Genomic DNA, 27,960 nt, shown 5'->3' with positions numbered 1-27,960 from the left:
TTAAAAAAAAACACCCTACAAGGTGCTGGCTTTGGCTGCTGCACATCTAAGTAGCCTAAAACAACATTAAAAATAAACACACACATACAGAGGTAGTAGAATAATTCTTTTTATCCATAAAATAACGCACCTCCCTTCATCCTTCTTTGGCCCCAGTCCTCATTTCCCCCCTCTGTTTAAGGTGGCTCCTGCTAATTCCCCCCCTCTGTTTTAAGGTGGCTCCTGCTCATTTTTCCCGTTCTACACTGCATGCTGGGATGCCTGTCACATGAGCAGCTGTAACTAGCGGAAAACTCCCGCGATGTTCCGTATTCCCAGCCTTGCTAACGGATTATTTGTGGTATTATTTGTCACTGAAATTAGTGCTAAACTTCCACTGCATTCCACCAGAATTGCGAAGCTAGCTTGTGCGTCGTGTGAAAGGTCAAATATAATGCGGAAATTAACAGGTAAGAAACTGTCAGAATAACGGAATAAACTGCAGTATGAAAGCACCTGTTGTCATCTTTCCCCTCCACAGTTCTTTATCTCCATTCTGCTGCTGCCTCCTTCTCCTTTATCTATTATTATTATTATTATTATTTTATTTTATTTATATACCGCCCTAAGCCAAAAAGGCTCTCTGGGCGGTGTACATAAGAGATAAAACAAGCACAATATATAAATACAATAAGTATAACAAAATCAAAAATCAAAACAAACAAATAACAAAGAACCAACAACGTCAAGATACAACAATAATGAAATACTGATAAAATACACTATAAAATACAATTTAAAATACACTTTAAAATGCCTGGGAGTATAAAAAGGTTTTCACCTGGCGCCGAAAGGATAGCAGCGTCGGCACCAGGTGTACCTCATCGGGGAGACTATTCCACAGTTCGGGGGCCACTACCGAAAAGGCCCTAGTTCTAGTCACAACCCTCCGGGCTTCTCGATGGGATGGCACCTGGAGGAGGGCCTTAGATGTTGAGCGCAGTGTACGGGTAGGTTCATATTGGTAGAGGCGTTCCACCAGGTATTGCGGTCCCATGCCGTGTAGGGCTTTATAGGTCAAAACCAGCACTTTGAATTTAGCCCGGAAACAAATAGGAAGCCAGTGCAGACGAGCCAGAACAGGTGTTATATGAGCGGACCTTCTGGTCCGCGTCAGTAATCTGGCTGCTGCATTCTGGACTAGCTGTAGTTTCCGAACTATCTTCAAGGGCAGCCCAACATAGAGCGCATTGCAGTAGTCCAGCCTAGAAGTTACCAGAGCGTGAACAACTGAGGCGAGGTCGTCACTGTCCAGATAGGGACGTAGCTGGGCTACCAGTCGGAGATGGTAGAAAGCATTCCGTGCCACCGAGGCCACCTGGGTCTCGAGAGACAAGGAAGGATCGAAAAGAACTCCCAAGCTACGAACCTGTTCCTTCAAGGGGAGTGTAACCCCATCAAGAACAGGATGAACATCCTCCATCTGGGCAGTGAAGGTACTCACCAACAGCGTCTCGGTCTTGTCAGGATTGAGCTTCAGTTTGTTAGCCCCCATCCAGTCCATTATCGCGGCCATCCAACGGTTTAGCACGTTAACAGCCTCACCTGAAGAGGATGAAAAGGAGAAATAGAGTTGCGTGTCATCAGCATACTGATGACAACGCACCCCAAAACTCCTGATGACCGCACCCAGCGGCTGCATGTAGATGTTAAAAAGCATGGGGGACAGTACCGATCCCTGCGGGACTCCACAATGGAGAGTCCAGGGTGTCGAGCAATGTTCCCCAAGCACTACCTTCTGGTGACGACCCACCAAGTAGGAGTGGAGCCACTGCCAAGCAGTACCCCCAACTCCCAACTCCGTGAGTCTTCCCAAAAGGATACCATGGTCGATGGTATCAAAAGAGCTGAGAGATCAAGGAGAATCAACAGAGTCACACTCCCCCTGTCCCTCTCCCGACAGAGGTCATCATACAGGGCGACCAAGGCTGTTTCAGTGCCAAAACCGGGCCTAAAACCGGATTGAAATGGATCAAGATAATCAGTGTCATCCAAGAGCCCCTAGAGCTGGCCGGCAACCACCCGCTCCAGGACCTTGCCCAGGAACGGAACATTCGCCACAGGTCTATAGTTGTTCAAGTTATCTGGGTCCAAGGAGGGTTTCTTCAGGAGTGGTCTCACCACCGCCTCTTTTAGGCAGTCAGGGACCACTCCCTCTCTTAAAGAGGCATTTATTACCTCCTTGGCCCAGCCCGCGGTTCCGGTCCTGCCAGCTTTCACCAGCCAAGAGGGGCAAGGATCCAGTACAGACGTGGTCGCCCGCACCAGTCCAAGGATCCTGTCAACATCCTCAAGCTGCACAGACTGAAACTCATCCAATAAATGAGGACAAGACCGTGATCTGGATACTTCATTAGGTCCAACTGCTATAATATTGGAGTCTAAGTCCCGGCGAATGCATGCTATCTTATCTTGGAAGTGCTCGGCGAACTCATCACAGCGGGCTACAGATGAATCTATAATATCCCGAGGGCCAGAATGTAAAAGCCCTCGCACAATTTTAAAGAGCTCCGCTGGGCAGGAGAGTGATGACTTAATAGTATCAGCAAGATCTATGTTCTTGCTCTCCGGCTCCTTTTTCCCTCCACTCCTTTCTTCACCATCACCACCCACTTTCTTAAACAACTGTTTTCTCCACTCCACCCCGTCTCTCTTTCCATCTCCTCCCTCGTCGTCTCCTACCCACCCACAGATGAGGGAAGAGCGACACTGCACAGAAACCCAGTTTTGAGGCACATGATTTTCATCCACAAATCAGAGGAGCAGAAGACTTCCCCTGCTTCACCCCCTCCAAGCAATGCCCAAAAGTAATGCTGAAAACATTACAATTACTCCACAAAAGTAATAAAATTACTCCTAATTGTATTACAATCAAAATGTAAAGGAATTACCCACTCGTTCCTCAAAAAAGTAATGAATTACAAGTAATTGTAACAAATTACTTCCAAGCTCTGCAAAATGCATTATATTAGGAGAAATTGCTTGCAAAAATGTGTACATTTATGAAAATGATAAAAAATGTGTTTGTTAGCAGAAATTTCCATTAAGATGCTGAAGAATTTTCATGCGGATTTTTTTTTAAATGCAAATTGCTGCAGAAATGAGAACTGAATTTAAGATTGGAAAAACTAGAAACTAAGAGAACTGAAATGGTCAGTTCTTACCCATCCCTACTGCCAGGCCTCCGCATTTGGTTTGCGAGGCTGTTTCTGCCAAGCCAAGCTGCTGCTATCTGCCCTACACCTGGCAAATATAGATGCGGCTTGCACCAAAAATTGGGTTTGTTGTCATGTGATCAGTTGAGCAGCAGGGCCTGGAAAACCCAGTGAAATCAAACCACACAGGCAAAGGAAAATGGGTAACCAGATGTCCTTGTGACATCAGGTGATTGACAGGAAGGAGGCCCCACTCACCTGTGAAACTTGGCCTACAGGAGGTGGGAGACGTGAAGATCTTCTGCAAAAACCAAATCCAGTTCTCCAACTTTGCAAATATTTCATGGATCTTTTCTTAATTTAGATTTTAAAAATATTGAAAGACTTAAGGTTTGTAAGATTTAGAAATGTATCTTCTCTCCCCAACTCTCATGATGCTAGAACTAAATTGGTTACCCAATTTAGGCAGCAATTCTAAACTCATTTGACGGAGTAAATCCTATTGGACACAGAAGCACTTACTGAGTATAAACATGTATTGGATTGCACTGTAACGTGACTGCCAGTAGGTTCAGGACAGACAGAAGAAAGTATTTACGCCATATGGCAGCCCCAACAAAATGTTGCAGTGTGAAGGGTTCCTCATCAGTGGCTGTGTATGTACACACTCTGGTTTACGCTGCATCTAGTGCACTCCCTCCACTGATTTGGGAAGCCTTGTACACATGACATTACCCACAATCCTATTTGTCCTGCATCTATTCTCTAATTTCTTATGACATACTGTGCTTTGATGTGTTTTCCACCAAACCAGTTTTGATCCAAACTGAGAAAAAGAACAACCTAGCTGCACTTGAAGCCAGTAATGAGTACACAGCCAGTGTTTCAGCTAGTCATGCCCTCTTCCAAGATACATCATGCCATTCCACCCTCCCACATGGTCAAGTCAGGCTGCATTCTGAGGCCACTGACACACTCCTCTCTATGGTGTTTTTGGATTCCCTCCCCTTTTAGCTTTTTCCCTAAAGCTTTTGTATACATCTGCAAAACACGGGGTCCTCCCAAACATGCTTATACCTCCATGTCTAATGCATAGGTGATGCCGTTTTGGCTATATAAGCAACAGCAGTCACAGCCTGCAGATGGGAAATAGATGGAATTATAAAGTTCATTACCACAAGATGTGGTGATGGCCACTGGCATGGATGGTTTTAGAAGGAGATTAGACAAATTCATGGAGAACAGTTCTATTCACTAATAGGCAAAAAACCTTGTGGTTGAAGAATGCACCTATAGCTAACGGATATTTCTATCCAACTTTAAAAAGCAGGAAAATTGGGCAGCTCTAGTGAATGCACCAGGGGAGCAGGAGACCTGCCCTGCCCAGAGTGTGAATCATGAAATGGAGGCGAGACTGGAATTAATTCCTGTTTTATTAGAGTAACATCAAAGGCAATGCATTTCATAGACTTAGCTATGCTAACTCACTGTAGTCCCTAACTAAGCTACCTAGGCGTACTCTGCAGCGTGTGAAGAAAGTTGACTCAGCAACCGGGTCAGGGGGGCGCCGCCTTAAGTAGGGAAGGTCTTCGCCCGCAATCTCTGACTCCTTCGAAGTCCCACCTTCTTGTGACATCTCATGCTGGGCGAAGGGGAGCAAGCCTCCGCCGGCTCATCTGACAGTACAGGCTCGATAGATGCCTCAGGAGGTGGGAAAGCATTTGAAGTGCCAGGCGGGGAATCCTGGGGGGGTGGAGCTGGCGCGCCTGCCCGATCATCCCCCAACGGCTCTGTTGGGGCATCTGTAGGTGATGCGAAGTCTGCTTTGGCGGGAGAACTGTCTGTGGGAACTGGCCGGCTGTCAATTATTCCCCCTCCCTCATTGTCCTTGAAAGTCTCATCTGCCTCTGATTCCTCCCCCTGCTCTATCTGAGGAGGCTGGGGCTCGGCTGGCTCCCCACCCTGATCCCCCTAGGAGAGCTGGGGCTCAACAAGACCTGACCTCTCTGAGATATTGTACTGCCCTACAAATTTGTAAAAATGCAAACACAATTTGGGTTGGTCTTTCACGGTCCAATCCCCTTCCTGTGTAGCTTGGAATAATTTGGTAACATGTGGGAGGGGAAGGAGGAGGAGAAGGAGTGGGAAGGAAGGGATTGGAAGGGGATGGGGGATGGAGGAGGGGAGGGCAGGTTTGATCATTTGCATGCTTTTTTACTTCAGTGGGATTTACTCCTGTGGTGGAGGCCACTTTGTGTGCCAAGTGCAAACACGGTACACACACACACACACATTGTCATCTTTCACCTCCACAGTTCTTTATCTTCATTCTGCTGCCGCCACCTCCTCCTTTATCCATGTTCTTGCCCTCTGGCTCCTTTCTCCCTTCACTCCATTCTTCTCCACCACCATCCATTGTTTTCTCCACTCCACCCCTGTCTCACTCTCCACCTCCTCCCTCATCGCCTCCTACCCACCCACAGAGGGAACAGCGATGCTGCACAGAAGCCCAGTTTGAGGCACATGATTTTCATCCACAAATCAGAGGCACAGAAGACTTACCCTGCTTCACCCCCCCGAGTAATGCCCAAAAGTAATGCTGGAAACATTACAATTACTCCACAAAAGTAATAAAATTACTCCTGGTTCTATTACAATCAAAATGTAAAAGAATTATCCACTTGTTCCTCAAAAAAGTAATGAATTACAAGTACTTGTAACAAATTACTTCCAAGCTCTGCATCAAGCACCAACCAACACAAACTGCCCCCACCCAAGTAACTCAAACCAACCCTCTGCTGACCAGCATCTGGCTATATATACATTTCTTCTGCCCCTCAAGTCCAGCCCCAGTCAATCACACTGTCTAACTGAAAATTCTAAACCTGCATCCACCAATCAAAATGTATATATATTTTATATTATTTTTCCATACTGAGAACTCTAACTCACAACTGTCAGGATTTCTTTGCAGATACATACTAGATAATGGATGCCTGTTTTCTACTTTAGGAAAATCGACTTGAACCATGATTTCATTAAACAGACAAAGGCTATGCAGAAGGATCTCTATGTGATCACTGAGGCAGTAGAGGCTGTGGAAGAGGCAAAGTTTGAGGAATCCAACAAAACAGAAGGCAGCATCTTTTACGAAACTTATATCAAACTGAAACTGGAGGTCAGAACTGAATTGTGGCCTTTCATGAAATAGGAGGAGAGAAAAAATAAATCTCTTCCCACTATTTTATTCCATGTAGTTCCAATTTGTTTTTGTGTTCTAGGGTGGCAGAGGCAGTAAGAAAGAAATTATCATCCCAAAGGCCTGCATCCTGGCATTCAGAGCGAAGAGATTATTAATCAGAGATGGATCCTTAGGTAAGATGCTTTTTATTTGGACAAAGGCCACTGTGATTAGCTGCTTAGCTGTGGTGAGAATTTGTTAGCATCTATTCCAGCCAAACTGTGAGTTCTCATGGTGATTAGATCTGGTATCTGGCGGCAACAGCTGGAAATCAGATGCTGGACTACAGGGATGCTTGGCTGAAGAGCTCTTCTTATGTCCTTCAGGGCCTAGAAGAGTTCCCAAGGAAGACAGCAGTAGTGTAGTGGCAAATTCAGAAGTGTAGGGTCTCTCCATGATTGTCACACCACACCTCCTCACAGCTACGCCCCCTATTCCCTCATCTCCCTTACTCTCCATGTTGTCTTGCAATTCCATACTCCACTAAAGTCCCTAGGAGCTAATCAACATGAAAGAAGACTGTGTGTTAGCTACTGAGAAGAGTGGCTGACTCACCTCCTTTCGCCCTGATAGGCTCCAGTTAGCATGAAAGGACAAAGATTCTTTGTAGTGGCTAACATACTCCCCTATACATGCTAATTGGCTCATACCTAGGGACCTGACTGGGCCCCTGCTCCCAAAAAAATTGCAGGCCTACAACCCCCTGCTATCCTGGATGACTACACTCCTGGAAGACAGATGTTGATGCAATAGCTTAACTAAGGCTTCACATCCCTCTTCAGAGTCTGAAGACTTCCACAGTCCCGCCCTCAAGCAAGAATGCCAAGACCTTATGCCGATTTGGAGTCTGAAAAGTTTTAAGCTGCTTCTCTTAGACTTACTGAAAATAAATCTTTTTGAGTTCAATGAGATTTACTAGTAAATTTATCTAGTAAATTTCAGAAATATATTTTGGCAGAAGGGTCTATCTCAGGCTCCAGATTTGGCAGAGTCAAGGGCGACAACACCTCCTGGGCAGATGATATGGACTCAAGGGTGAGAGGATGAGGTGTTACTGACAGATGGGTCTGGAAGCTTTTATTATTATTATTGTTGTTGTTGTTGTTGTTGTTGTTGTTGTTAGTGTTGTTGTTTATATCCCACCCTACGTCCCACCAGGACCAGGATTGTTTCATTGGAACATATAAATGGGCAAACATTGGCTTGGATCCCAGTATAAGCTAACTTATGGAAGAAAGTTTTTTATCACCTCCTCCTCCCCCCCCAGCCCTGTTCCCCATATCACATCATACAGGAGAGCCTCAACCTTCCAGAGAGCCTGATCATGAGATGCAGGCAGTGGAAGGGATGGGGAACTTTCCTTCTGTGAAGTTCTGTAAGTTGGACCATTGGTCTCACCTGAAGGGTGATTTTCTCAGGTAGACTCCATCATGTGGGATATAGCACCATCCAGCGTTTGAAGGCAAGAATGTCTTGAAGTCAGGACATGGGGCATTGAGCCCCTCCCACTCCAGTTCATTTGTGACAAGACCAAAGTAAGATATATCTAAAAAGACACAAAAGGCCAACGGGCCTACCAGCAAGGAAAACATTGTCCCAAATAATAACACAGAGACTATATGCATTTGAACAGTTCCAAAAAGGTCTTGACCTGACTAAAAAGTTTAAATAGTATAACTGTGAAGAGTGAGAATTTGAGAAGTACAAACTATCCAGATAGCCCCCAAGGGAGGGCCATGATGGAGTCTACCTGAGAAAATCACCCTTCAGGTGAGACCAATGGTCCATTTTCCTCAGGTAGCCTCCATCATGTGGGATGTACCAAAGCAGCCCCTAATAGGGAGGGACCGCCCCCTGATTACTTGTCATAAAGAACCTGTTGCAACACACGCCTCCCAAAGGAGGCATCGGCAGAAGCATAACAGTCTATCTTGTAATGCCTTATGAAGGAATGTGGGGTAGACCATACAGCTGCTCTGCAAATCTCTGCAAGAGTTGTGTTGGTTACGAAAGCAGCCGTAGTGGCTGCTGACCTAGTTGAGTGCACCATTATCTTACAAGGCACTGGCAGCTGAAGCGACTCATAGGGTAATGCAATGCAGGCACGCAACCAACAAGATAACGTAGAACTGGCCACCTTTTCCCCAAGAGTACGAGGATGAAAGGATACAAACAGTGAATCTGTTGATCGTATATCCTGAGTTTGAGACAGGTAGGTCTTGAGGGCCCTCTGGACATCTAGCGAGTGCCAGGCCTTCTCCAGTGGATGGATGGGATTCGGACAGAACGAGGGAAGAACAATGTCCTGGTTACAGTGGAACAGTGACTCGACTTTGGGACGGAAGAAGGGATCTGGATGCAATATCACTGAGTCCTTATGGAACATACAGAGATGGCGGGCTGAGGACAGTGCCCCGAACTCTGACACTTTTCTCGCTGAGGTGACTGCCACCAGGAACAGGACCTTGAAGGACAAAAGTCGTAATGGCACAGATTGAAGGGGCTCAAAAGGAGGACGCTGCAGGGCTTGCAGGACCTTCAATAAACTCCACGAAGGGAAATGGTGACAAACTGCCAGCGATAGTAGGGTAGCTCCCTTCAAAAAATGTTTGATGAGTGGGTGTGAGCCCTTAGGAGCACTAGGAGATGAGACGGAGGGAATAGAGGATATGGTGGCAGCGTGGTGATGCAGGGTGTTAGGTTTAAGTCCCATCTTCAGACCTCTATGTAGAAATTGCAGTACCTGTTGAACAGTAGCCTGAGATGGTTGGACGTTCTGGGAGTCACACCAGTTAGAGAAGGCAAACCAAGTGCCCTGGTAGATACGAGAGGTTGACTGCTTTCTAGACGCGAGGATTGTATCCACAACCTCCTGAGAAAGTCCTGAATTAATCAAGTGTCCCCGTTCAAACGCCACGCTGTCAGACTGAGCCATTCGGGATCTGGATGACATATCGGACCCTGAGAGAGGAGATCTGGCCTGAGTGGCAACCTCCAAGAGTCCGTCGCTGATAGGGAGAGCAGATCTGAGAACCATGGCTGGCGAAGCCAGTACGGGGCTATCAGGACCAGGCGGGCCCTTTCGTGTCGTAGCTTCCTTAAGGTTCTGCCCAGTAGCTGTATTGAGGGAAAGGCATATAGGAGGCCTTCCGGCCACGGTGTTAACAGGGCATCTACGGATTCTGCGTTGGTGTCCAGATACCTGGAGAAGTAGTGAGGTAGCTGGCAAATGTGACTGGATTCAAACAGGTCCACCGAGAGGATGCCGAACTGCTGTTGGAGAAGGTCGAACACCATAGGGTGAAGCTTCCATTCTCCCGGGATCACTTGTTGTCTGCTGAGCCAGTCGGCAGTAACATTCAAAACACTGCTGAGATGTTCTGCCCTCAGTAAAATCAGATGTATCTCGGCCCAGTCGAAGAGTTGAGCCGCTTCCATCTGGAGGAATTGTGATCTGGTTCCCCCTTGCCTGTTCAGATGTGATTTCACACATTTCACATTTCTGTTCGAATCAGTAAGCCTCTTTCAGGTCTATGGAAGCCAGGAAGCCCCCTTCGTGTAGAGCCTCTATAATTGACGCCAGGGACTCCATTTTGAATCATCGATACTTTACGAAGCGGTTGATGAATTTGAGGTCTAGCACTGCCCTCCAAGACAGATCTCGCTTGGGAACTGCAAAGAGGAGAGCGTAAACTCCTTCCGCTCTCTCCGCCAATGGTACTGGTTCTATTGCAGCTATGTCGAGAAGATGAGCTATGGCCTCCCGCATGATCCAGCACCTGTCTCAAACTCTGGGCAGGAGGGAAGGAATGAATCTGTCTGGGGGGGTCAGCCAAAGTTCCAGTTCGTAACCGTGAGAGAAGAGATCTCTGACCCAAGCGACCTGTGTCAGACGCAGCCAGTGACTTGCAAACAGTAGCAATCTGCCCTCAACCGGGAAAGCATCAGTATTGTCTGCACTGATGAGCTCCCCTGCTATATGAGAAAGTGGGGGCTGCTTGATTCCTCCGGTTCTGGACTCTGCCTTGAAAGCGTTGTTTGTTCCAGGCCCCTCTGGAGGAACAGAAATTGGAAAATTGATAATCGCGGCCCCGTGCTGCAGGCTGCACTCCTCGAAAGGGCTGAAAGGAGCGGTAGGGAGCAAAACGTCTGAACAGCCTATGATCCTCCCTCTTGGATGTGGCCAATACTGGTCTTCGGCTATCTTTGGGGTCTACCAAGACCACTTTGAGGGCTACCTCTCCGAAAAGTAATGACCCAGAGAAAGGTACCCTTGACAAGTTGACTTTGACAGCAGTATCAGCGTCCCAGTGCCTGAGTCAAAGCATTCGCAGAGCGACCACCTGTGCTGCTAGGGCTCGCGCTCCAAGCTGAGTGGCATCTAAGGTGGCATCAGCCACAAATGCGGCAGTCTTATGTAGCTTTACGAGGCCCTTTCTGAGCTTTACTGGATCCAGATTCGGATCATCCAAGATTTCATCCAGCCACATCATAGACACTCTTGAAAAGATGGAAGCTGCAGCAGAAGCCTGAATAGTAAAGGCGGTAGCTTCATGATTGTTATGCAGGGCGTAGTCCATGCAATGTTCAAACAGGTCCTTTAGCTGTGATTCCCCTTGTTTTGGGAGGAGGGACCTTGAAACTAAACTAGAGACTGGCTCGTCTATTCCTGGGACACTCAGGTGGTTCATGAAGTCCGGGGACAATGCATAATGTCTTTTAGCTGTGATAGAAAAGTGGCGTGCCTGCAGCGGGCGATCCAATTCTTCCTTGGCCAGTTTGTCGATGGGGTCTGGCACAGGAAGGTTGTGCTCCATTGATCTTGGAGATTTGAGGACCTTAGCCCCCTTCACCGGAGGAGCAGTAGATTCAGGTTGTGGGGTCTGAAGGCCTAACGTGCCCAGAACTGTGCGAGCAAGGGGAAGATAGTCGGCCGTATCAAACAGGAGATAGGACATGTCCTCCTCGAGTTCTGCATCATCACCCCACTCATCTCCCTCGGCTTGAAGAAAATAAGCTGGATCCTCCAAGCCGGGATTCTCATCTCCAATCCTGCCTCTGATGACATCGAATGGGTTAGGTGAGGAAGGAGAGCACACATCACTACAGCTGCAATGAGCCAGAGCACAGGAAATTCGTTAATCACTTTGCTAAAGTAATGGAGTCATTTGGACTCTTGACTGCTCTTGTGATAAGAAGCTCAACATATCCTTCAACTGCAAAAGGAATTTGGGAGACAGCTGCAGTCCCAGTAAAGAAGCAGGTTGTTGCCCTTGTTGAGGCACCGCTACAGGGGGCTCACTAGACTGATGAGATGTATGAGCTGTAGTAGATAAAATGGGTTGAGAGGGATAGTCCACAGGCTGGGTAGGAAAACCCTCAAAGTCATCCTCAAACGACCCAGCTGGCAAATGAAAGAGAGCTGTTAATCTTTCTTGGCCAGCAGCATCAGAAGGCGGAACAGAAACGTAATGTGCTCGCTTGATGGCGGTGTGGTTAGATAGGTGTTTGGTTTTAGCCACAGTCTTGGAGTGAAGTCTGGGCTGTTTGTGCTTAGCTGACTTGTGAGGTGAGGCCTTGCAGGGTTGCTTTTCCCCAGATGAATGTGCCTCTGGTTGTTGATCCGCCATTGTACACGGCCAGAGATGCGGTAAATATCACCAACACACGCACAGAGGTGGGGGGTGCAGTGTGGCAAGGGACTTCCGTACATGCCCACGGGGGGGGAGAATGTACAGTCCCAAATGCACAGTGCAGCAGTTGTGTGGCCAAGTCGACTTCTGTACATGCCCACAGGTGGGGGAGAATGTACAGTCCCAAATACAGTCCCAAACGCACAGTGTAGCAGTTGTGTGACCAAGTCGACTTCTGTACATGCCCGCAGGTGGGGGAGAATGTGCAGTTCCAAATGTGCAGCTGTTGTGCAGATAAGCTGTGTGGGGGGAGTTCAGTACACACCAACAGGTGGCAGAGAATGTACAGCCCCAAATGCACTGTATTATAGAACCTCTGTTGTGGAGGTGCCTTGTGAAAACTTTTTCTGCACGTTACGTTTAAAATAAAAAACGGTCTATTTTTACACTTTAGACTAAATAATTCTGAACTATGTCACACAGAAAGGAAGCAGAGAAAGGGAGCAGATTCTGAAGAGAAAGGGTGGGGAAAAAGGGACAAAACAAAATGGCGCCCGCTAAAAAGGGCGGGAAAATGTGAAAGCAAAATGGCGGCCGGGAAGGAGACAAAGCAATGGCGGTGGTCAGGAAGCACCTGCAGCCTTAACAAAGGGAATCTTGATGAAAACGCAGCCAAATAATGAAAAGGCTGCCTCCGCGTGGTCCAAATGGCCGCAGTTGCCAGCTGGAGGGAACGAGTCGCGGCCCCCTTCACCGCCACAGTAGCAAGCCGGGGGGAGGAGTTCTAAGGCCGTGGTTGGTGCCACGTGGCTGCCTACAAGTTGGTAGAGAAGCACCACAGGAGTGAGCCCCAAAGCGCTGCGTGCTAAATATAGCCACCGCAGCCTCCTGCAGCAAATTACAAGCTGCTGCTGCCGCCACCTAAAGTTACAAAGGCAACAAGGCAGCCAACAATAAAAACCACCGCCACCTGGGTGGAAAGGAAGATGGTGGTGAGGAGCCGAAAAGGCTTTAAAGGGGAGCCGCAGCTGCAGCTCCCAGCCAAGACTAGTCTCAGGAGAGACGTTGAGCCTAAGCGGGGGAACGGCAGCCGCCAGAGCCCCCAACAAAGGGACTGAGGAGGGGAATAAAAGGTAAGAAAAAAGTAAAGAAAAAATCCCCCAACAAACGTCCCAGGTAGACAAAATGATGAAAGAGGGAAGGAAACGAAAGGAAAAGGAAAACCAATCAGTCCCACACACTCAATCACTGACTTAGCTAAACAAGGAAATCCAAATGCCTCAGACGAAGGCAAGAATGAACTGGAGTGGGAGGGGCTCAATGCCCCAGGACTTGACTTCAAGACATTCTTGCATTCGGATGCTAGATGGCGCTATATCCCACATGATGGAAGCTACCTGAGGAAAATAACTTATCTTAGGATCCCTTTCATTTCAATGCCACTGTGCCACAGCTGTGTCATGTTATGTAGAAGAGATTAGGAGTACATCAAGGTGGCAAGCAAACAGGGAAATTGTGGTTTGTTAGGGCCCAAAGGAAACAACCAGGAGGTGGAGCTGCCCATTGGAAGGGAAGAATAAGCTGAAACAGGAAAGGAAATGAAAATATAAAAGAGAAACATGAGGTGTTGATGCGATGAGTAGTGCACAGTAGTTGGGATGAGGCTCCACTTTCTGCCATTATTCCAGGAAAAATCCCTTATTCTTTACTGTTATTTCTTACCCCTTTCAACCAGGCCCAGGGAAGCTGCTGTGTGTAACTGCTGGGTCTTTTTGCAGATCCTTTTAATTTGGACCATTTACATGACGTTTTTGCCAACGCAAGGGCATTCAGCTGCTTTTGCCTTTTAATCCGGATTAAATCGATGCGATAAAAACCTGAAATTGGCTTAAAAATCCACACCCACCTTGGTGCCAACCTGCTGTGTGGTCGCATCCTCCGCTGTTTGCCATTTTAGATCCTCCCTTTCTCCGCCCCCTATGGACATCATTTTGTTTCCTGCCACTGATGGACAAACTTCCAGTCGCTTTACACGCTATTTTACTTTACGAGCCGGGCAGGGAGGCTGCATCACAGCTGCACGGAGGGCTGATGTGAAAGCCTAATCCTTCCTTCTTGCTGTTGACACGCCCCAGCGTGGCCATGCCTCCCTTCATTTAGGGAAACACCGCCCCTTCCCCACCTCCACAGTTAACATTCTAATGTGTGGGCATGGCAACAAGGAAACACTGATAGCAATAAACACGAACGCATGTGAACGCTAAAAAGAAATACAGGCAATTTAATCGTAGCAAGGGTGGACGTATGTGAACTGTCAAAATCAACTGCGATGGAAAAAGCAGCATTTTTAATGCAGATCTTGGCTCATATGTGAACCAGCCCACTATCACAATAGAAGTACAACGCTTAACATGCTTAAAAACTTACACATCTCTACTCAGAAGTAACTCCCATTGAGTATTTTCCTTCCCAAATTTAAATATTACAGTTAAAAGACAGCCTCCAAGAAGTTCTTCAAATAAATGGCTGTTATTATTAATCCCCTTTATGTAAACCATTACCTTTTTGCTGTTTCTCCCAGGTATTTCCCACTTTCCAAGGGACAAAACAGGAACTTTTGGTAAGTTCTATTTAGCAGTTCCATTTTTTATTTATTTATCAACATTAGTGTTAGAGATGGTTTGAAAGTGTCATTGAGGCACTCAAAATCACACACATTTCTTCTGGTCTGAGATTATGATCGAGAAAGGAAAAAAATCCTTCTTGTTTTTTACTTCATTCAGCTTGAATCGGAATAGCTGATTGTTGTAGTAGGTCATGTGAAGACAATAACAACAATAAAGGAGCACAGAGTGAGCAACAATGGCTTAATCGTGCCACCATCAGCTCTTTGAAAACTGTCCCTACCCTAAACCATTCAAATGTGATCTGAGCAGGTATACCTGATGACAGAGAACTATGGTGTTTAGTGGGGATGTGGAGGGGGTGGGAGGAGAGAAAAGGTATACATTGGTATGAAATTTTGATTTTCCTGAAACATAAAATAGGGAGGGAGGGAAGCAGGGGAGAAAATGCTAATATTACAAATATTGTGTCAGTTTAGTTTGCTCTTCATCCCCAGCATAATACAACATCTCTGAATGATCTATGTATGTACTTTAATACTCCTCTGCATGCCATAAAATATATTCCAGTACAGTAGGAATTGCAGTGAAATCCTAAGCATGCTTATTTGGAAGGCCTGCTGATTTCAGTGGAGCTTCCTCTCATGGAAGTGTGCATAGGAGTGCAGTCTTTCTGTCTGTTGTTATTACGTTTAAAATATTTTTATACCACCTTTAAGTAAGAATCTTCTCAAGGCAAACCACAGAATAAAAACATGAAAAAGTAGTATACACACACTTAACTGAAGCAGGATTAAAATAACATTTCAAATAAAAATATCAGTAATAGTTAAAATTGGTAAATATTTATCATACAATTTTTTACAGCAAGGATTCAAGCCTGCAATTTAGGGGTGACGTTGGACCCAGCCTTATATCTGGAGGCCAAAGTGCCTCCTGGAAGTAAATCTCATTGAACACAAAAGGATTTTCTTTCCAACAAGCAAATATATAGTTGCGCGCTGTGAGGCGTCCTTCCCTGGCTCTCCCTGTCAGGTTCCTACCTGCTCGTGGTTACTGCCTGTCTCTAGGCACCACCAGGGACTCCACCAGTCCGGACCGCACTCTCTTATGGTTTACCTATCCGCTCTAGCACAGATCTCAACAGATCCCCCTGCTAGGCAACCACCAGTAACATCCCAATACTAGTATTCCCAGAGACTCTGAATACTGGTATTGTTATTCTCTTCACTGCTGCCACCATTTGTTACAGTTCCCCTTCAGCCTTGGTCATTACCTTACCCTCCCTTCTGGTCTGTGAAACCCCAGCCAAGGATCAGGCCTTTGGTAAACCAAATTAAGTATTTATTACAGATAACAAAGCTAACAAGATTAACAAGATTTCTTCTTAAGGCACATAAGCATATGGTTTTACTCAATACTAATCCGAACTCCACCTCCCTCCTGGCAAACAACTCTCTAAACCCCACCAAGCAACCCACTCAGTTCTCTTCTCCCCCCCCGATTCCACTATCACTCTTCCTTTTATACATTCAGCCATTTTAAACACTCAGCCAATCATCTCGCATTCTACTGCCCATTCACTCCCCCTCCTCTTTCACTCCACTTACCATGTATCTTCTAAAACAACAACACTTACCATATATACATTAATATAGGAACATCACACGCGCCTCCCCCAATCTCCGAGCGGTGAGATTTCAGGGGGTCCCTGCGCCCATCCAGGGTTTGGTTTCCTTTGGGAAGAAGGCCAGCGGAGACTGTGGTGTCTTTATGAAATATGGTTTATTTATGTACACACATTCCAACCTGAGCATAGGATGGAGGGGTTCAAGGCATCAGCAGTCTAATATCCAGCTTTTCCATCTAGGTGCAGGGGCATCCTATCGCCACGATGCAGGGAGCCAGCCTCTCCGCATGCCTGCAGCCCTAGTTCTCCTAGAACACACACTGCCAACTCCAAAACACACTTCTCCCCGCCCAGGAGTGGGGGGGAGACTCTCCTCCAGTAGAGTTTAAAATGACAAAAGGATCTTCCCAGCCCCTTTCACCAGTTGCCGGGGCAATTAACAGGCCCCTTAACTACCTGGCCACTCTATTTGATTAACAAAGGAGATTCATCTGGCTAGCAGAGCCAGCCTCCCAGGCATAGGATTCCAAATCAGAGGCTGGAAAGGTGACCCACAGAAATCATCCATTCCAGCCCCCCCCATGCTCATAACAATATGATTGCACTGTTAATTAGCTTTCTAAATGTATCAGTGCTGCTTGAATGATAATTGTACTTTTATATGTAAAATAAGTAAAAAAGTATTTTACATTTGATGTTTAATGTAATTGTCACAGGCTGTATTTTTTTTGCATTTCTTTTTCCTCTGACTTCACTTACATTTTTTCATCTCTACATCCACTGGCGAACTTGGGATGTTGCTGGACTACAACTTCCATCATCTCCAACTATTAGCTAGGATAGATGGAGCTGATGGGGTTTGAGTCCCAACAACATTTGGATGGTGAGAGGTGAGCACCCCCTGCTTTAAGGTGCCACAAGACTCTGTTGTTTTATCCAAGACAACCTTTTATCCAAGTTTGACTTTGGGAGCTTCAGATGGTTCATAATGGAGCAGTCAGATTACTGATGGAAACTGTCAGAAGTGACTGTATTAACTGCTTACCTGTTTATTTCCAGATAAAGCCAGGATAGGCATGTGTACTCCAGGGCATGCTGGAATTAAAATGGCAGGCAAAACAAGACAAATGGACATAATTGCCCCAAAATGTAAGTAGATTTCAGGATGCAGGTTGGAATCGAATATGGGTCCTTTTATGGAAAAGGTGAAGACTACTATTCTAGCTGACTTTTAATTTATTACATTTAGACACTACAGGAATACCCCGCTATACGGACCTTCACGTAACTTATACTCGCTTTTATGGACATACGCCATACTCCACCATGCCCCTGTTTACATACGCTTGCTTCACACTTACGGACACTTAACGGTGCGTGGGGGTGGAAATAGACATGATCGCGCCACTGCAAATTAGCTGGGAGGCACGATTGCGATCAGCTGCGAGGCACGGCAGCGCAGCAGCAGAGGCTTTAGCGTGGGGCTTTGAGGCTCCGCATGAAGGAGAGGTAAAAAAAGTTTTAAAAGGTAATGCTTCACTTTAAGGACATTTTCGGTTTACGTACTCGCTCTGGTCCCATTGAGTACGTTAATCCGAGGTATTCCTGTACAGCACTTCAATAAAGATTTGGGGAGGGGGGATTCTGAATTGAGGTGACAGGTTTTCTGCCATGTGGGATTTAAAAAACTAGATCATTAATATTTAGGGGAAATACAGTTTTTTTCAAATTTATGAAGTGAATTTATTAGTCTGACCGTAGCTAGACATATAGACATTCCTAGATATTAAATCCAGTGCTTGGCAGATGGCATCAAGCATATTGATCATTTGTCATATGCAAAAATGGAGAGGGGCAATAGCAACATTTCAAAAGCACTAGCATCCAAGCTGCATGCACCATGATAAAGAGGTGCCCTAGGGTATTTCTAGATAACCTGTGAGATTTTTGTTTAATGCAGCCTTTACCGACCACCACTCCAGATATTCTGGACTACAGTTCCCATCAGCCCTAGCCTGCACAGTTCTAGTGCTGGCTTGTGGTTGATGAGAGTTGGAGTCCAGAACACCTGGAGGACACCAGGTTGGTGAAAGGTGGTTTAATAGATGCTTAGACAACTATAGCCCTAATTCTATTTTCCAGATCAGCTGGAGGAGTCAAAAGATGTGCATGTTGCATTCACATGACTTTGTAGAGCTTGAAGGAGAGAACACTAACTCAGCATCTGACACAGCATGAGTTCCAGGTTTTCCTACAATGGCTAGGATTCTACTGGTTTTCTTCTATGATCTTCATAGGCACAATTCCACTGTGGGCCTGCAGTGCAGAGTAATTAAAGACATCAAGTTCAATTATCTGGACCGCCTCCCAAATTGGAAATATTCCTCACACAATTCTGCAAACCTAATACTCGCAGGGCCAAATGCATGTGAGATGTCCATAATTCAGTCTCCAGATATTTTTATTGCTACTTATAAGCAGCCATGGGGCTGGACCTAGTTTTCATCAGAGCAGTGGTATTGAGGGAGGAAAAGTGTAACCCATTTCCCTTATCTAAATTTCCCTCCACCTGCAACATTACAATTAGCCCCACAGTGGAAAAACACACTTTACAGGTATTCTGGATAGCATATAAATCATTTTATCACAATCAGATCAATAAATCCAACTTCTAATGCTCTACAGATAAATGCAAAAGCTAATTTACTTACTAATTTCATACACAGAGACCTACGTAGATTATTTTCCGTAACATGGAATAATATCAAAATTCTGAGCCCTGTGGTTTGTCCCTTCTGGGATAAGAGTAGTACATGCTCACCTCTAATTCTCCCTTCTCTATGTTGCCAGTGATCCCAAAAGAGAAGAGTAAAGCCCTACAGAAGGAAGTTGAGCAGGAATGTGCACAACTCTCTATGTTATCATCAAACCTGCGTGACAAATTTCTAACTGGCTTGCTGGCAATAATGAAAGAGAATGACTTCTTGCAAGAGTTGGAGCTCCAGGTAAAGATCTTTTATTTTATTTTATTACTCCATTTATATGCTGTTCGTACTTAACAAATCCCAGAGCAGGTCACAAGAATGTAAAATACACAAACAAAAAACAACAGTGTAAAAGAATACATCTAAAACCTGGAGAATTGCCCCAGGTAAAGACTTAAGCGACAGACATGTCCTCTCAATTATCACGAGTTTGTGTGACCTATTATCAATTGGAAAGATGTCTGAACCACTTAGAAACCGAAGAGAACACAGAAGTAGAACAAGAAAAAAGAACAATGCCTGTGTTGAAAATTTTGTTGTGTATCCCTAGAAAAAGTGTTTTTTGGGGTTTTTTTGCAACTGGAAAGGTGATTCTCATAACTCTTCCAATTGTGGGTGGAGCCTTCCACTTCCTTAGGGCTTCATGGCTACCATATCTCTGGCTTCTAGCAGTGCGTGCGTGTGGACTACACTGCTCTCCCTTAACCATTGGCATATTGACATGATGAGCCTGTCCCATTACTATCTTCCACACTCAGTAGTATGTTTTAATAATAGAGGTATACGATTTCTCTGCTGCAGTTACCCAATGTCAAAACTTTACTTGTTACATAACCCAGCCCATCATTAGGCTCTCAGCCCCTGCTCTGCAATACTTCCTACCCAAAACAGCATGCTTTTTCCTAACATTTTTACGCTTTGCTGGAAAGAAAAATGGTCAACTGGTCCAAATTCTTGATGATCACATTTATTTATAAATAAAGCCATACTCACCAGGCACCAACCCCACCCTTTCACAGATGTACCACCCAATCCCAGGCCATAGATTAATGTAAAGGTTGGCATTAACTTTTCCTGTGTCCTAACCTCAGCTGGAACAAGGTCTTGAATGCACTGATCAATTCAAGCTGAAAACTGGCAAACCGGAGTTCCAAGACTTGGTGGACAATTTACAGGATTCCAATGGGACCATGTTCACCGAACTTGCTGATGCAGTCCTCTACCTTCTTCAGGCTCTACATGGTAAGGATGATCTCTCTCGAAATACTACTGTATAGCCAAGTATTTCACTAGAGGGCCTTTCAGCCCAGGAGCAGTTGCAAGGAAGGCTGGAGAACCCCTCATCAATGTTCCAGTGCAGTTATTGGCTCAAAAAAGTATCCAAGTGTGCTCATTTTAGGAAAAAATAAATTTTAAAATATGTATTTAAATTCAGGTTTTTGTGTGGATTTTTTAAAAGCACAGATTGATGCAGAAACAGGATGAAATAGATTTATAAGTGAACACATACAACAGTGAGGCGGACTAATTTGTCCAGCCCTAATTTCTACAATAATTATCATAGCATGAGACATACCTGTAGACTTTAGTTGCCTTTGAGAACTCTTACATATTTAAGAGAGATGTATAAGATCATGATGAAGTTGCTAAGAGAATATCCTCACCTGATATTCATGTTTGTCTAGCTCCCACTGATTTACAACTCTTGAGAGACCCACAACACACTCTGTACAAACTGATAATGTGAAAGAGAGGGAGAGGACACTGAATAGTGCATATATTTTCTTGGATATCTCAACAAACTAAGAACAAACTATGGTTAAGATTGGTATTATTACTGACAACAAAAGCCTTGCCAGGTCTTTGCCTCAGCCCTGCATTTCATAGATTGGGGTCCTTTCCTCAAACTGAGTGTTTTCCTCACTTTTCCAGAATTGACAGAGTTCCAGCTGATGCTCCTGGTAGAATCTGTGGAGAAGAAGATTTTGAACGAGCAGCTGGCACTGGTAAGGGAGAAGTCCAGTCAAATCATTCCTTTTATTTTTCAGGGTGCGGTAATCTTAACCAAAAAAAACTTCCTGAAAATGGATGAGATTAAAGATGAGCAGAATGTTACAACTGCACATTTACAAGCCTAAAGGCTGCAGTTAATGTGCATTCTTGCCTGATCCATGAAACCAGTGCCTACTAGACTTCCATAGGCATGTGACTTCCTAAAAAGCCTTCAAGTAAATATTATGGTTAGTAACCAAACTGAAGGATTTCATTTTTGAAAGCAGCAATCCTTTGCATGCTTACAGTGAGAAATAAGTTCCACTGGACTCAGAGGTGCTTGCTTTCCATTAAAAATGCATTAAGATGGGGTTGCTCACAGTATATGCTTAGGATATACATTTCACATGCTGCACCTTTTGTTAATTTGATGTTAATTAGGGATGAGCAGTGAGATGGCCATGTTTGCTGATGTCACCAAATTTTGGTATGAACTTTGGGGCACTTTGGAAGGATCTCGAGAAAATGGCAAATATGCAGTTCAATGTTAAGAAAGTGTTAAGTGATACTAATGGTGCCAAAAATCCTAACTTCACATATATACAATGGGGTCTGAACTGGTAAGAAGAGAGACCTTGCAGTTGTAATGGACAGGTCAATGAAATGTCAGCTCAATATGGGCAGCTATCAAAAAGGCAAATTCCATGTTAGGGATCACTAGGAAAGGGATTGAAAATAAAAATGCCACTATCATTATGTTGTTGTACAAATCTATGGGGTAACTACACTTGGAATATTGTGTATAGTTCTGGTCATTGTAGAACTGGAAGAGGTTCAGAAAAAGACACCAAATGATCAAGAGGCTGGAGCAATTCCACTATGAGAAAAAGTTACAAGGCATGGAGCTTTTCAGTTTAGAAAAAGGGCAAGTTAAGATGGGACATGATAGAGATGTATAAAATTATGCATGGTGTGGAGGAAGTGGAAAGAGACACATCCCTGCTGTGGCAATAATACTAGAACCTGGGGTCATCCAATGAACCTGAATGGCAGGAGATTCATAACAAACAAAAGAAAGTACAGACCAGCATGTTCTGATTTTGCTTCTTTCTTATCTACAAAGGTCGGGAGCATCCTAGATAATGACTTCAGCGAAGGAGAAGGAGAGTTTACTGTAGATGCCCAGCTCTTAAGCGAAGAGGAGCTGAATATCACTGGAGCAATGATCACAATGAGTGGAGCGACAGTGAAAAAAAATGGATCCAGTCTTGCTGGTACTGGAAATCCTGCTGCTTTTCCAGCCCTCAGTGCACTGTATGTGGCTCTGTATGCGCTCAATGCCTTGTCTACATAAGAGGATGGCTAAAAAATGTTTAGGCCTATCAGATTGGTTCTGGACTACAAATGAAGTAACTTTGTGTGCAAACAGCCGGAGTTTCTTGATGGAAGAGCAGGCTATAAAGAAGATTAATACCACAAACATAGGTGTACTGTATCTACTCAAGTCACATTTCTGAACCTCTAGAATTCCTCAATATTCTTTTACGTCTTTCAGTATAATGCTGGTTTGTGGCTAATGCGAGATTATTTCTTATATTCAGTTTTTCTGCTGGATCCTATTGCTGTCTAATCATTTCTGATGTTCTCACTGGGGTGTCTCAAGTGCCAGGGAGGACTGGATGAGGGTGAACAAATTGAAATTAAATCCAGACAAGACAGAGGTGCTCCTGGTTAGTCGAAAGGCAAATCAGGGAATAGGTATTCAGTCTGTGCTGGATGAGGTTACACTCCCCCTGAAGACACAGGTTCGCAGTTTGGGTGTGCTCCTGGACTCAGCTTTGAACTGGGCCAGGAGTGCTTTTGCCCAGCTAAGACTGGTGCGCCAGCTGTGCCTGTTCCTGGAGACGCCTGATTTGACTACGGTGATGCATGCCTTAGTTACATCCCGTTTAGATTACTGTAATGTGCTTACGTGGGGCTGCCTTTGAAGACTGTTCGGAAACTTAAACTGGTACAAAGCTGCAGCCAGAGTGCTAACTGGGGCTGGTTACAGGGACCATACAACCCCCTTGTTATGACAGCTCCACTGGCTGCCAGTTTGTTTCCGGTCACAATTCAAAGTGCTGGTTTTGACCTATAAAGCTCTATACGACCTAGGTCCAGGCTATTTGTCAGACCGTATCTCCCTATATGAGCCTGCCTGGGTGTTGAGATCCTCAGGAGAGGCCCTTCTCTCAGTCCCAACACCTTCGCAAGCGCAATTGGTGGGGACGTGAGATAGGGCCTTCTCGGTGGCTGTCCCCAGGTTCTGGAACTCTCTTCCTAGGGAAGCACGAATGGCCCCTTCCTTGCTATCCTTCCGTCAGCAGGCAAATACTTTTTTATTCCGACAGGCTTTTGGACTAGAAGATGTTTAAGATAGAGCCTCATAAGGTCTGTTGTATTGTTCTATGGTCCTATACTTAATGTTTTAAATTGTCTTAGTATCTTAAGTGTATGTTTCATGGTTTTAATGTCGTGAATAGTTTAATTCTATTTTAATTGTATATCTTTGTATGTTTTTTTTACCAATGTGTACTTTTTATTTGTAAGCCGCCCTGAGTTCCAGTTTTGGAAAAAGGGCGGGGTAAAAATAAAGATTCATTCATTCATTATATGGTGAAGTTAAGCTGACTAGTTAAGAAAGAAAGACTCTTTTGGAGCTTCTGATGAGAGCCTGATTAGAAGTAACAAAAAGCGGGTAAGACCATGGCAACATGCCTTCTGATAGAAAAGAACGGGTATAAAAAGCTGGGCCTTTTGGGGGGGGCTGTGGCTTGCGGAGCTGTGTAATGGCTGCCTAATCTTCCTGCTCTGCTTCCCCCTGGAGTAAAACAACCCCAGAACGGCACTAAAGACTCTAAATATTTCCATTGAAAACTCTGAAACCCCTCGGGGAATGATTCCGACCCCTCCTAGAAATAAAGAAGGATATTTAAGGGGCTATTTTAAGTAGGGTTGCCACATTCCAGTTCCACAAATCCGGGCAGGCTAATTTGCAAATTATATAAACTATTTGCATATTATGCAAATTATTTGCATATTAATATTTGGATTGTCCAGTTGTTTTGTTTTTGTGCCTAGGAATTACCACCAAAAACTGAGGAAAGATGTGAGAAATCTTTTTTAAAAAAGCAACATTTTCAGCCTTAAATGCCTAGACTCTAGTTTCCAATACTATGGAATATTTATTGATTGATTAAGAGGATTTATATCCTGCCCTTCTGCTGTTAAAAACAGAGCTCAGCACAGCTTACAAATATAATAAAAACAATAAAAATACACAATCAATATAAAAACATAATAAAAACACAAAATAGCAACAAACATAAAGTAAGTCAGGGCAGCAGTATGGTTAACTTTTGCTGGTCATTGACCGAAATAAACTTATTTACATTTTTTAGTATGGTTAACCACTACATATACGATATATTTCAGAGATGTGGTGGGTGGAGAAAAACAAGAAGCCAAAATGTTAGGAAAAGGAGTCTTTCACACCACATGTTCAGTTCTAAATACTGTTGCAGCAAGTTTTACAAGTTCCTCCAGTATTCCACTGGTGCAGGCACTCAGACATTCAAAGTATCTGTATGTTTCTTAGGTTTTATAAAAGCAGAGCTTTGCTTAACTCAAAATTTCTTCTCCCTTTGATCAACCACATCTACACAGGTTCCACCTCCATACTCAAAATGAAACTGGGCCTGGAAGTGTGCAACAACCCCACACATACCTTGCTAATTAGATTACCAATGCCAGGATAAGAACATAAGAACATAAGAAGAGCCTGCTGGATCAGGCCAGTGGCCCATCTAGTCCAGCATCCTGTTCTCACAGTGGCCAACCAGGTGCCTGGGGGAAGCCCGCAAGCAGGACCCGAGTGCAAGAACACTCTCCCCTCCTGAAGCTTCCGGCAACTGGTTTTCAGAAGCATGCTGCCTCTGACTAGGGTGGCAGAGCACAGCCATCATGGCTAGTAGCCATTGATAGCCCTGTCCTCCATGAATTTGTGTAATCTTCTTTTAAAGCCGTCCAAGCTGGTGGCCATTACTGCATCTTGTGGGAGCAAATTCCATAGTTTAACTATGCGCTGAGTAAAGGATGTCTGGACATCAAAGGACATCACAGGATGTCTGTCTGATCGACTACTCTCCTGCTCCCCCCCCCACCGGGCATCATGAAAGACCCAGTCCTGGGCTCAGAAAGAAAATAAATATCTGGTCCTCTTCAAAGTACTGATAAGCCTCTTGTTTTAATTAAAATAATAATTATAAATTCTTGCTCTTATCACTAATGGGAGTTAATTATCTTGCATATGCTGCTGTTGCTTCTATGGCTGTAACGGAGTGAGGTTAATAAAGATAAGTGAAATGCAAATAGGGGGGAAAAAACACAAAAGGCAGTAACACTTTCCTAAATGTAATACCATACCAACAACAACAAGATTCCTATGAGTAAGGCAGAAAACTAAGCATCTCACAACCAGTCAGGATTCCTAACCAAAAACCAAAAATATGATAAATGAAGAAATATTTATATAAAAGCATGACTATCAAATATATTTATTATTTACACAAACTGTAAAGATATTTATAGTGCAATCCTAGGTTTATTTATTCAGAAGCAAGTCCCAGTGTATTCAGTGGGGCTTACTCAAACAGGGACAGAAATGCAACCTCAAGTGATAAGCAACTTCATTCACACAACCCAAGATTCCGAATCATGCCACTTTATGCTGTTTTGCAACTGTTTATATTTGTCTTGTGATTAATGGATTTTAAATGGCTTTATTTCTTGTTGTGAGCTGCCTTGTTTTCCAACCCTACCTCACTGGGTTGTTGGAAAGATATGCACACACACACACACACACACTGCAGATGTATAAATACATACAGCCCATATAATAGTTTATTGTCAATCCAGTTGGTCATTGCAGAAAAATCAGTATTAGTTTTTAAAAAATCAGTATTAGTTTCCTACAGAATAAAAACTGTAATACCTAAGTAAGCCCAGCCTACTTGCTTTAAAATAGGACTGGAAGGTAGGACAGAAAGAGTTAGAACACAAACACAATTCTTTTTTACATTCACTCCAAAGTCCCATTGATTTTCAGCACATTCATAACCATGTCTACTCAAAAGTAAGTCCTATTGAATTCAATGGGATTTAGGGCATATGGGATTAGCATTGCTTTTACAAAAGCAAGTATTGGGAAGGTTTTCAAAACACTGCCCAGGATCTGACTCCTGCACACAAGAGGAAAAAACCTGAAATGTATATAATTACCCAACTTATGAGATTTTCAGATAAACAGGGGGGGAAACCACCATTTTCTGGCATTGCAGTGAGGTTCTCTAGACACTGCCTCAGGTCAATCAAACTGAAACACAACCCTGGCTTCACTGATTGGCTGCAATCCTGAACGGGTGGGGTTAAAGCTAAGAAGTGCTATATAGTACTGTTTAAAGAAAGATTTAACAGTCAGGGGCAGCTGACATTTTTATGTATATCTTGAGAACCGGACCACCTAGAAACTTAATTTTTTAAAAAATTAAAGCTGAGAATCCAGGCCACCTAAGGGGCTAAATGGGCGCCAGGTGGCATGCAAAGAAGCCGGGTAAAACCCAGCTAACTGGGCAATATGACAACCCTAATTTTAAACCACTAGACACAGACGGCCCAAGCGCAGCTAAGAAGCCTGTGTTAGACAATATGGCTCCAGGCCAATCAAGGACAACAAAGACGATGCCTCAAGAGGTAGGACTTAATGTCCCACTTTCAAAAGAAGACTTGATAGCTCAATTAAAATTCTTTAAAACAGATATGGAAGATAGCTGGAATGTTGCCCTGAAGCCTTTACAAGATAAAATTGAGGCATTTGGTGAGCGATTTGATAACATAGCAGCCTCAGCATCAGTGGCTTTAGATTTGGGCCTAACAAATGCAGAGGACATTTCAATTCTAAAGCGGAAAATCAAATTATCAAAAATAAGCTTGAGGAATTACAAAATCGCGCATGACGCTCGAACGTTCATTTTAGAGGAATTAAAGAAGGAGCAGAAGAACATTATCCCTCAATGGCATCATTTATTACCGCATGGTTGACTACCATCATCCCAGAATTCAAACTCGTTCCTTTGGATTTGGAACGTGCACACCGGGCAATAGCAGCCAAACCTTCAGGCAAAGCCCCCCCAAGGGGTATCATAGTATGCTTTGCAAGGTACATCAAAAAAGAAGAACTCATGCAAAAAGTAAGAAAAATGAAGGAACTGTTTTATGACAATAAAGCAGTCATGGTGTTACAAGATCTATGCCCAAAAACTTTGCAGAGACGCAGGGACTTTCGACCGATAACAACTGCTCTTCAAAAAGCAAATGTTAAATACCGCTGGGGCTTCCCATTCAGGCTGCTAGTAACACGTAACGGCCAACTTCTTTCGGCATCTACATTGAGAGAAGCTCGGGGTTTGCTCACAGCATGTAACATACAACAGCTGGATATTGCAGAATTGGAAGAAACAACAGGACAACAAGGCTCCCTCACTGTTAGAGGAACAAGATGGGAAAAACAACACACAAGGGGAATGCAGCGTAAGCATGACACTCTGCAAGAGGAATCATCTCATCCTCCACTTTTACAAAATCGCAGCTAGTCAGCACTCTGTTCCTTATATGAATGACTCCTTGTATAAGGATGTGGCTTTCATCATAATTTCTATTTTCTCTTGGGGAGAAATGGCTATTAGCGAAGTTGGGGGGGGGAAGGGCTAGGGGATGTTTGGGGGCAGGGGTGGGTACTTTGCTGCAGAGGGAAATATTTTTTCAGTCAATCAGTTGCATCA

The 27,960-nt window shown here is 44.4% G+C and overlaps 1 protein-coding gene across 3 annotated transcripts in view; it reads left to right on the top strand.

Moving 5' to 3' along the window:
• The window catches only part of LOC133366459 (gasdermin-A-like), a 34,429-nt gene extending 10,696 nt beyond the window's left edge, over positions 1-23,733 (top strand). For all 3 annotated transcript variants that reach the window (XM_061589586.1, XM_061589585.1, XM_061589587.1), the window contains 8 exons: positions 6,207-6,372; positions 6,476-6,569; positions 14,650-14,688; positions 17,382-17,471; positions 19,173-19,327; positions 20,179-20,329; positions 21,020-21,093; positions 22,203-23,733. In XM_061589586.1, coding sequence (XP_061445570.1) covers positions 6,207-6,372; positions 6,476-6,569; positions 14,650-14,688; positions 17,382-17,471; positions 19,173-19,327; positions 20,179-20,329; positions 21,020-21,093; positions 22,203-22,433 — 1,000 coding nt within the window. In that variant the 3' untranslated portion in view covers positions 22,434-23,733. The remainder of the gene's footprint in view (positions 1-6,206; positions 6,373-6,475; positions 6,570-14,649; positions 14,689-17,381; positions 17,472-19,172; positions 19,328-20,178; positions 20,330-21,019; positions 21,094-22,202) is intronic.
• The last annotated feature ends 4,227 nt before the right edge of the window (positions 23,734-27,960 follow it).

Source organism: Rhineura floridana, chromosome 11, assembly GCF_030035675.1.
Source record: "Rhineura floridana isolate rRhiFlo1 chromosome 11, rRhiFlo1.hap2, whole genome shotgun sequence".
In the NCBI taxonomy this organism is placed as follows: Eukaryota; Metazoa; Chordata; class Lepidosauria; order Squamata; family Rhineuridae; genus Rhineura; species Rhineura floridana.
Note: the sequence above shows the minus strand (reverse complement) of the source record. Positions and strands in the feature narration are given on the sequence as shown.